Source organism: Myripristis murdjan, chromosome 4 (assembly GCF_902150065.1).
Source record: "Myripristis murdjan chromosome 4, fMyrMur1.1, whole genome shotgun sequence".
Lineage (NCBI taxonomy): Eukaryota > Metazoa > Chordata > Actinopteri > Holocentriformes > Holocentridae > Myripristis > Myripristis murdjan.
Window position 1 is genome coordinate 15,361,184 of NC_043983.1, and position 10,459 is coordinate 15,371,642.

Below are 10,459 nucleotides of genomic sequence, written 5' to 3' on the forward strand. Positions count from 1 at the left end.
TACAGTACTCTGCCAGTTTAGTGAGTAAGTGCTGAACAGCAACAATCTTGACAGAGTTCTGGTTTAAATGAGCACAACATACTGAATCTATGGATATTTTTTTTTATTTTTATTTTTTTTTTACTCAAGACAAGCTTTATTTTGTGTTTGAGACAGTCTGACAACATGAAGTGTATTAGGAACTCTTCACAGTGGTAATTCTTTCAAAAGACTGATGTGATCTGAATTATATTTTGCTTATACTGTAGGACAATCTAAAACAGCATTGTGGTATACAGGAGCAATAGTATGACATACAGTAAGTGCAGCAGAAAACAATTTCTCTGTTTGATTAAACAGGAACATGCTGTAGAAATTCTTGTGTTGAATATTGAGCATTGCTGGCAGAATATTGGAAATGATGATTAATCCTGACTAAACACAGAGGCATTAGGATATGAAGGCAAAATATCAAATTTTGAAATTTAATGCTCTTCCTCTAAATTTATATTATATATCCTCTATTTATGCTCTTCTTCAGGTTTTTTTTTTTTCTAAACGTGGTATTTATCATTATGGCACAGAGCAGGATCAGAAAGTGAGGGGTTTATCTTGGTACGGCACAGAGGCGGTAAGGTTTGGGACAGCGAGTGGCTCCCGACTTGTCCTCCAAAGTGGGCTCCTCTCCTTTAGGTGCAGAGAATGAGAACCTCTGAAGGAGGGAGGTGAAGAAGAGGAATAACTCCATCCTGGCCAGTGGTTCCCCCAGACACACTCGCTTCCCTGGGAAGACACAATACACTAGCTCAGTTTTATTCACAGATTTTGTTGGAAATCAGAGAACCAAGGAAGTGGGAGGAAGACACAGCCTCCTGTCTTGTCTCACTTCTCAAATGTGAGCAAACTTTAGGCCGCCCCTATCACATACTATTACCAGAGCAGCTTGATTCCTACTGCTGCCCTGTCCTGCATGTCTTCCCCCCTCTCACTTCCCTGTCTTTCATCTCTGTCTCTACTGTCACTGTGCAATAAAGCAAAAATGCCAAAAAAAAAAAAAAAAAAAGTCTAATTTTAGCTTTCTGATGCAACTTTACTAAATTTGACTGGCAGCTTCACATTCTCAGTGATGGTTTACCTTTAACATCTGAAAAGCAGTGGCAAAAAATAGGAAAAATATAAAATAGGGAGGGTGGGAACCGTGTAAAAATGAACAGCTGAAGCTGAATTATGGACCAATTTCAAAAAATGTTGTTCCTATCAGTCGTTTGGACCCTAAAAGATGGAAAAATAGCACCCAAATTAAGAAATATCAGAATTATCCTTTAACCTCTTGGTCACAACAGCATGTATTTGACCTTAGGAAGGTTGTAATTACTGACCGGCTGAAAAAGGCATGAAGGCCTCTCTTCTCCTGAACTTGCCATCCTTGTCCAGGAAGTGTTGAGGATTGAAGGTGTGTGGAGTCTCCCACATAGACTCATCATGCAGAACTGAGTGCAGCACTGACAGGATCATGGTGCCCTTAAGACAACAAATCAAATTGATCTTTTGTTAAGTGCTTTACAAATTAAAATAATTAAAATGAGCAGAGACTAGCCCCGCTGTAATAAATAAATGTAGTGCAGGGCTGGGATCAGGTGCCAGTGTCAAGTCAGACCTGGAGAGAAAATTGCTAGTAAAGAGGAGCTATGTGCTGATCAAGGTAAACACACCCATGTGCACTCACACATGTGTATTTTAGTTTTGGAAAATGACACAAAGAATGTTAAACCTTTGAGTGGAATAAGGTGGTTATTTTTAAGTTTGTTGGACGGAGGGAAATCCACTGTGATAGCAGCAGTAAACAACAGTGAACATTCAGGAGCATCCAGCCAGTACCCAGTACTTAGTAAAGATGAGAGGAAGAGAGCATCAATACTGTGGGGTGGGGGTGGGTGGGTGAAGTAGGTAATATCACATTTTTCAAAATGGGTGAACTATCTCTTTAGGAGTCACATTGCCCTGATACCATGGGCACACATCACAGAAAAGTTAGTCGATATTTGAGACACTGAAGCAGCAGTAAGATATTTGCTTACTTTTGTTTCATTCTAGCCATTCTGGTATTGAGCCTTTCCTAAGGTCAGCAAAATGGTACCATAATGTTTCACATAAAATTAATGCCTTTCATCAGAGTACATACACCAATTTGTATTTTACTAAAATTTGTAAATACTTTATTTTTTGGCTAATATTCTAAAATAAAATATTATTTTGCAATTTTGCAAAATAATAAAAATAATGAAAAGTGTTGATCACTATGATTGCAGTCATTGTCTTGAATGGGGCTCATACTTGTCTGGTCTTGGTCTTGAATCTGTCTTGAATCACTCTGGTCTCGGTCGTGGTCACTGTGCTGAGGGCTCTTGGAGTCAACAACATAAAGGAACTTTTTTTTAAAGACTGTTGTCTAATTTCCTTAGTTGCCATTTGGTGCTGAATTAACAATAAGCGAGAACCAGAACTAAATCTCCAGTGCCCTATCCATGCCACCTACCCACCGATCCTTGTTGCTGACTTAAATTCTTTCTCACGTGCATCATGTACCTTGGGGATTGTGTATTCTCCAAGTGTGGTATCCTTGTTTGCTGTGCGGGGCACATTGAGAGGTAAAATGTTTCCCATCCTCTGGATCTCATGGATGACTGCATCAGTATAGGGCATGTTTTCTCTGTCAGTCATGGAGGGTTGCTTGGATGAACCAACTACAGCATCTATCTCAGCCTGGACCTTCTCTGTGCATAGAAAGAACAGGAAACAACTTCAGTGTGGATGATGCATGAAACCCACAACCTGCCACCCAACCCACACTCACTCTGTCTCATTCATATTCACACACAAACCTTGTATATGAGGGTAGTAGATCATGTATAGCAGTCCCCAGTGGAGAGTGGTGGCAGTGGTTTCAGTTCCAGCAGCAAACAGGTCCAGTGTACAAAGGCACAAATTTTCCAGATCAAAGCCAGAATCTGGATCCTCCACCTGCAGACGAAACAACAAAGCAACCAACAGAATCAGTGGCTTGTCAGCATTCACAATCATTTCATTAGGAAAAGCACAGAGAACAAGTTCAAGTACAAGAACAAGTACAACCATACTCCCAGAACAAGAAAAGACATGTCCTTATTCACATGTATATACACACACACACACCTCTCCCATTTCTGCGAGGAAGCAGTCGATGTAGTCTCTTGGCGAGGAGGGGTCAAAGTCTTCTCTGTGTTCTCTGACCTTGATTTTCATGAAGTCAAGAATCTTATATGTCAGAGCGAAGATCCTCTGGTGAGGTCCAGGAAGCCTCTTCATCAGCCAGGGCAGCATGTTAAAAATCTACACAACACCCACATGGTTAGTCTGCCACTTTTACCACCTGGCAGTAATTTTGGCATCATGACCACATACTCTGAACAATATCAGGCTGTCACAGATGTGTTATCATGCAGCTGTTGTCCACTCATCTGTCTTATCACTTCTTTTAGGGTACAGCTAACAGAGTATGATCATGCTCAACACTGCCCTAAGACATAGACGTGTTACGGGTTTGTGACTTTGTGGCATGAATATCTGGTGGCAGATTGAACAGTTGACGACACTCAATTGTTTATTTATTTATTTATTTTACGGTTTATGAAAGTGTTTAAGCAGTATTTGTAATCTGTAAAAGAGACACACCAACTCTGTTTGAACTTGGTTTTAAAATGTGTTTTGGGTGATCAGATCTTCCAAAAGTCGAGAGCACTAAACACAAGTGAAAAACAACCGCAAAGACCAATTATGATACAATCACTCAAACCACTTGCCAATGTGATCGGAGACACATTTGACCACATATCGTTGTGTAAATGCTAATGTGCTCTGATGCGTCCCAGACAAGGACATAGTGGATGAAGTTATGAAGGCAGTAAAGAAATCCAAACACGTGGTAAGCTAAGACACTTTCAAGGTCCATTGTAAATACAGGCATGAACAGCGTTGCCTGTCCTCTTGTGTTTTGATCATCAAATGCATATTCAAATGCATATTTAATCCAAGTGTTAACATGGTTTTAGATACAAAAGGGTGACAAACTAAAAACTCAAAAACCAAACTAAAATGTCTTAGTAAGGTGTTGGGCCGCCACAAGCTGCCAGAACAGCTTCAGTGGACCTTGGCATAGACTGTACCTGCACCTCTGTCATTTGATGTTTTTATGATGGTGGAGAACACTGGCTCATACGGTCCAAAATCTCCTATAGGTGTTCAGTTAGGTTCAGATGTGGTGACTATGAAGGCCATGGGTTGTGGTTTACATTGGTTTCACCCTCATCAAACCGTTCAGTGAGCCTTTGTGCCCTGTGAATGGGGGTATTGTCATCCCCATGACATATGTAACAGACATCAACAACTTGGCCATGTTGATATTCCCCTTCTTTCAACAGGCAAGGAATGAATTATCTGCAGACTTGTCTTGACACAGTTTCTACTTACAAATTTTCTGTTACTGTTGTCAACTGTATAAGAGTGATGAAAGATCAAATCAGTGGGTGGAGTTGGTGGGTAAACATAACCCAGAATCTATGCCAAGGTGAACTGAAACTGTTCTAGCAGCTTGTGGTGGCTCAACACCGAAGACACTTTGTTTTTTTCCTTTAACTTGTCACCTGTCTGTACATGTTTGCTCGTCTCTCGTGATGACCGAAAAATAAAGACTTCAGTGTCATAAATTTACATTACAAATGCTGCCTACTATTCTGTGTAATGTGAGAGGCTCACCTGTGCCCATACTCCTCCCTCTAAATACACTAACTCATTCATCTCCTGAAGGATCGTCTGATACTGCTTGTCACTGTACTCGTAGCGATCCCCAAACACCAGGCAGCAAATGATGTTGGATACAGCATTGTGTATCAGCAGCTGGGCATTGAAGGGTTTACCTGAAAAATGAAGAGATAATGCCGCTAATACACATGGTCAAAATGTAAAATAAATGATTATCCATGTGCATGGAATGGTAAAACTGAAAATTAAATGTGTATGATTATACCAGATAGAACAAATGCACAGTGCTACCAAACTGAAGCAAGCATGTGGGTAAATGGAGGATATAAAGTATATTGAAAGTATTTGCTTCTACACAGATGTGGATTCATTACATTATTTTTGCAGCTATCAACCCATCATGCTCAGAGTTGAGTAAAAATGCTGGGCAGACCCAGTTGTCCATTATTTTGACATGGTTGGGTCAAAAAGGAGATTTCAGGGACTTTGAGACTCAGGTGATGTTGGAATAGAAAACAGAGGGAAAGATATCGACTGACAAAAAGAGGATATCATATCTTAAGCATTTTGAAAATGGGATATGATGAGTTTTAAACTATAACCAAATGCAGTCCATCTAGCATGGACCATGGGGTTCATATACAGCCTACTAAACCACTGAACTAACGCTGCTGCTCACTGCCTTTCCTGCAGTTTGACTCAAAAAATATGCATAATGAGAAGATTTTGTAATATTTTAAGACACAAACTGCACATCAGAATGAGCTTATGTGGTTACTTGGTATATGCCATTCAGAACATTTTGAAATTGTAACGGAGCATGTATTTTACACCGTCTGAGCTATGCATGCAATAGCTGTTGATGGCTAAGGTTTTGGGTTACTACAGCACCCCCCATAGGTGTAGCTACTTTGAGAGGTCTATCTACAGATGGATGTTTGAGTTCATCAAACATCCAAGTAATAAACACTATAACTGGACAATGTGCCGTGATAAGACTACTAGAATATCACCCTGTATTTGGTTAGGAGACAAAGAAGCATTCATGAGTTGATACTTGAAAAAAGAAAAGTAATCAAAACTTGGCCCATGCCTTGCTGAGCAAAGGCTTCATTCAGATATTGGCTCTCCTGCTGGATGGACAGTTCCAGGGTCTTCTTGCCCAAACCAAAGTTCCTGAGTGTGTGGAGCGCAAATCTCCTCTGCTGCTTCCACTTGTTTCCATTTGATGCCACCAGGCCTGTTGGGAGCACAAAACAACAGAAAAAGAGCAGCTGGATCCAACTGGAGGCACATTTATCATTATTTTTTTCACTGCACAAAAAATATGAATATAAAACCAGACCCACACAATGAATCTTAAGCAGCCCATAGCACACTGGCAGGTGTTTCAAACAAAATGCAGCACACGCTACCTTTATTTGCAAATGTGTCCTTAAACAGTGGGATGACAGGACGGCCTGTGTAGTCCTCCCCGTTGTGGACCAAGGCCTCTTTCACAGTCTGGTACCCGGTGAGTATCACAACCCTTTCACCAAAGAGTCGTAGGCTGAAAATGTTTCCGTACTTCTTTGCAAACTGAGAGAGAAACAGGAAGGTCTAGAGCGATATGTACAAAATCCACTGGGAAGTAGGGCTGGGCAATATATTGAAAATATTTCGATATTGTAAAGAAAGAATCGACATTGAGTATAGCAGTTTCTAACAGGTCAACTGGCAGCAATATTTGTGTAACTGATTATTGTCAGTTTCATCGTGACAAAACAAACATTAATGTTGTTGTTGTTGTTGATACGTGATGGATGATACTTTCACTGGTGATTTAATCTAGGGTACGAAACATTTGATTTTGGCCACAAGATGTCACTGTGGTATCAACGCCCTAAGGTTGTAACTTGCTGGCTCACCCGTGAGATCCTGCTTGCTTCAATTCAATAGGCTTTATTGACATGGCGTTTTGAATCAAACATGCTGCAAAAACAAAAACAAAAACAAAACAAACTAACAAACTAAATATATCCACATATATAGTTTTTTGTTTCACATATATATGTTTATATATAGCCTACTCTCTCTCTCTCTCCCTCTGTGTATAAAGAAAGATATGTGACAGCAATCATAAGAATTATAGTGGTTCATTCAATATGTAGTTACATGCAGTGTAGAATATAAAGTGAGGTAATACTCTGTGCAAAAGAAGAAATAAATTAGTTAATTAAGTATCCTACACTGAATCATATCTTGCTTTGTGCCCTGCAGTAACATTTTCCCTGGAGAGTTGAATTAGTCTGTCTATTGGGAGAGTAACAAAGTCTAGGATTTTCTGGTTGAATTGATGAAGAAATCTTCATTCATCGTTTCATCATTTTGGATAGCTTGTGACAAAATGAATTTCAGTCTCAGCTTCTCCCGTTTCCTATTGCATTAAAAAAAAAAAAAAAAAAAAAAAAAAAAAAACCATTATGATGTCAGGTAAAACTAACCAGCTGCGATGGTAATTTTATAAGCTCCCTCAGTTGGTGGCAATAGCTGTTTCCAGGTTGCAGTATCCTGACCCAGCATGAACAGCTTCTTCTGCCGACATCAGTGAGCGCTACAGTAGGTAAGGTTACTTTAACAGACCAGGGGGAAGCACCTGGAAATACCCTGACTTGGTAAGAACCAGAGGCTCTTCGCCTACCTCTGACAACTGCAGGTGGATCTTGGCCGGGTTGACAAGGAGAAGGTCGCCGAGGACGGGCAGAGACCACGGGCCAGGAGGAAAGTTTCTCGGGACTCTGTTCTTCCAGATGTCAGCAAACAACAAGAAAACGCACACAAATACCAAAACGCTTCTCCCGTCGATCCACCCAAGGTTCAATACTTCAGTTAATGTCTCCATTTCTCAGGAAGAGGGACGCCTCAACTGCACTGTTCCCAGGTCGACGAGTGATTCAACTACGAACGCGCATTTTTTATTTATACGTGTGCGTGTCCATGCGCGCGCGCCTTTATTTAGTGAATCATATTATTGCGTATACGCTTTTTACAGTTTTCTCCTGAATGTTGAAACACTAACAGCGATTCTTCAAGCACAATTTCTGAAAATAATAACTGTAGCCAATGCATTTCCCAGGTGTGCCAAAATGAATAAAAGTTTGAGCCACAGGTAAACAATGGAGGTCAGAGCTGGACAGAGAGGAAGAGGGGTGTGGACTCGAGCTGGTGAAGATGTACGATGAATCTTACGGCCAGACTAAAAAAGATGGTGCAATGGCGCAATTTTCCTTTTTTGGTCTTTTTTCCCAGCACAAGTGTTTTTTTCTGTGATTTTGTTGTTTTGGGGGAGAGATAGTCATAAAATGTTGGGGAAAAAACACCCCCTTATTTGTACTGACAGCAGTGGCGGTTCTGCCTATGTTGCCGCCCTAGGCGAAATCACTGCCTTGCGCCCTTCCATGTTACTACTCCTGTGTGTGTGTGTGTGTGTGTGTGTGTGTGTGTGTGTGTGTGTGTGTGTGTGTGTGTGTGTGTGTGTGTGTGTTTGCTACATGTATGACAAAACTTTATTGCAAACTGCTGCCCTGCATACAGAGAGAGAAAAACAAGTGTTCATTACTACAATCAGTGCAGCTGCTGCTTCTTGGGCTTATTCAAATGATGCTGTGTGTGTCATGTATTGATGCTAAAACACCAAGAGTTTGAAGAACTTTGCAAGAATTGTCTGGTTTTGCAAGAGATATACATTTTTGTGGTTTAGGAGGTTCAGGTCAGAGAATTAATCATCATGATGCATCTGTCAGAATGCAGGACAGTAATCCAAGAAACTGCAGTCCTCTTAACAGTTTCATTTTTCTTTTCTTTTCAAAAAATCACTTCACAGAATTAACAGAGAAAAAACACATGGGCTGGGATCTGAAAAAGAACACAAACAACATTAAAACTTAATGAATTAGTCTCACATTACTATCACAAAAGGATAAATAAAGTTTTCAGTTGAATAAAGGTCTAAGATAAACTAACAGCAAAATAAAGAGCGGGGAATTCCCCTTACCAGAACTGCTGCCCCATGCAAAAGGTAAAAAAGAATGGGTGAGAATGAATGCAGGGAGTGAGTAGATGAACTCTGTCAATCAAATGATTAGTAAAGCTAGAACCAAATAGTAGTGAGGAAAGGAGAGGAGAGGAAGTAAAAAATAATAATAATAACAACATGAAAATAAGTGAAAAATGGAGATGTTTACTACTGTTTTGCTGCTTTGGTGTGAGGTTTTATGATTAGTGTGATGAGTTTTGCAAAAATAGCCAATAGTTTGAAAGTGCCTAAGTAATCAGTAAAAAACTGTAAATACATGTATATTTAAGGTTTACTTAAACTGGTTTTGTGGCACTATAGGTAAATCAGTGTATTCAAGTCTTTCTGGAAGAGTTCCCTAACACAACACAGCAGCACACACACACTCACGCACAAATAGCAAACAGCCTGACCAAGAGTTCAAGCGCCAAGTTTGTTTTCAACTTTCCCCCACACATTCTGTGAGGCCACCAGTTACATAACATCTGCTTAGGAAGCCACGCCTTTCCTCCCCTCCACTCCTCTCACAGTGCAAGATCAACAAACAGGATAATAGTCTGCATGATCATTATTCAATGACCAGACTGATGTCATGATTTTGTGCAGACATCAGAGTGACTGGAGCTTACAGGATGGCTTGTGCTCAGCTTTGTGGTGCTGCTGGTGACTGATGTGATGGGCATCAATGAATAATTTTTCCCCCCAAACCAACAATAAAAATTTTTCACATTTAAATCTGTTTCATAAGTGCTATAATTTACAAAAATAGAATTTATTTCAATGCCATTTATTGTGCATATATTAACAGGTTACAAAATGCTTTAATTGACAAACATATCCTGTTTTGTTATCTGTTCTATTTGACATGGTGGCCTTCTCCAGATTGCTGAGGAGTTTGGCCCAGTGTTCAGCTTGAGGAGAGGCAGTGAAAGGATGGTCTTTAACTTGGGTTTCAAGATAGACCACATTTATTTTGATTGGAGAGAACAACACCCACTTGCACTACTTTGGAGAAGGCAAGAAGTCTCTGGAGACGCATATTGAACTGGAAAGCACCTTCCTTTGTGAAGCATTTAAACGAACAAGGCAAAGAGATTAAAATTTCTGCCTCACCAAGTAACAACTGCTAGCTCACTGTTCCAGTATCTACAAATGGAAGCTACTATCACAACTTGAAATTGATGAGGTACAGTGTACCTCATTGCAGAGATCATGCCTAAATAACTTACACTGACAATTTGCCTACATTGTATTAATCCACCTCAGAAAATTTAAACCACAAAATAAAGCAGGAACACCCTGGTTCAAACAAGCAGAACACACTGAATCTCAGCATCATTTATTTACACAAGTCAAGCTGTATGTGAAGTGTATTAGAAACTCAGTTCCCAGTGGTAATTCTCACAAAAGGTTGATATAAACCTTGTTTCAAGGGTTACAAATATTAGTTGAATAATATAATGTGTCGTTTTACTAGACACATAGGCCATTTAGCAATTAGCATTTTTCTGAATTATGTTTTACTTATACTGCAGGACAATATATATATATATATTTAAAAAAAAAAAAAAACAGTGCCATAGATTGCAGCAATATTATGTAGACACATATTGCAGTAGCTCTATTCAA

The 10,459-nt window shown here is 39.8% G+C and overlaps 1 protein-coding gene across 1 annotated transcript; it reads right to left on the reverse strand.

Moving 5' to 3' along the window:
* Positions 1–193: 193 nt before the first annotated feature.
* Positions 194–7,713, reverse strand: LOC115357749 (cytochrome P450 2J2-like). The gene is made up of 9 exons (XM_030049399.1): positions 7,457–7,713; positions 6,192–6,354; positions 5,870–6,016; positions 4,771–4,931; positions 3,172–3,348; positions 2,862–3,000; positions 2,566–2,753; positions 1,359–1,500; positions 194–762 (listed from the first exon to the last, which is right to left on the reverse strand). The coding sequence occupies exons 1-9, from the start codon at positions 7,655–7,657 to the stop codon at positions 587–589; spliced, it is 1,494 nt and encodes a 497-aa protein (XP_029905259.1). The 5' UTR covers positions 7,658–7,713; the 3' UTR covers positions 194–586.
* Between the last annotated feature and the right edge of the window lie 2,746 nt (positions 7,714–10,459).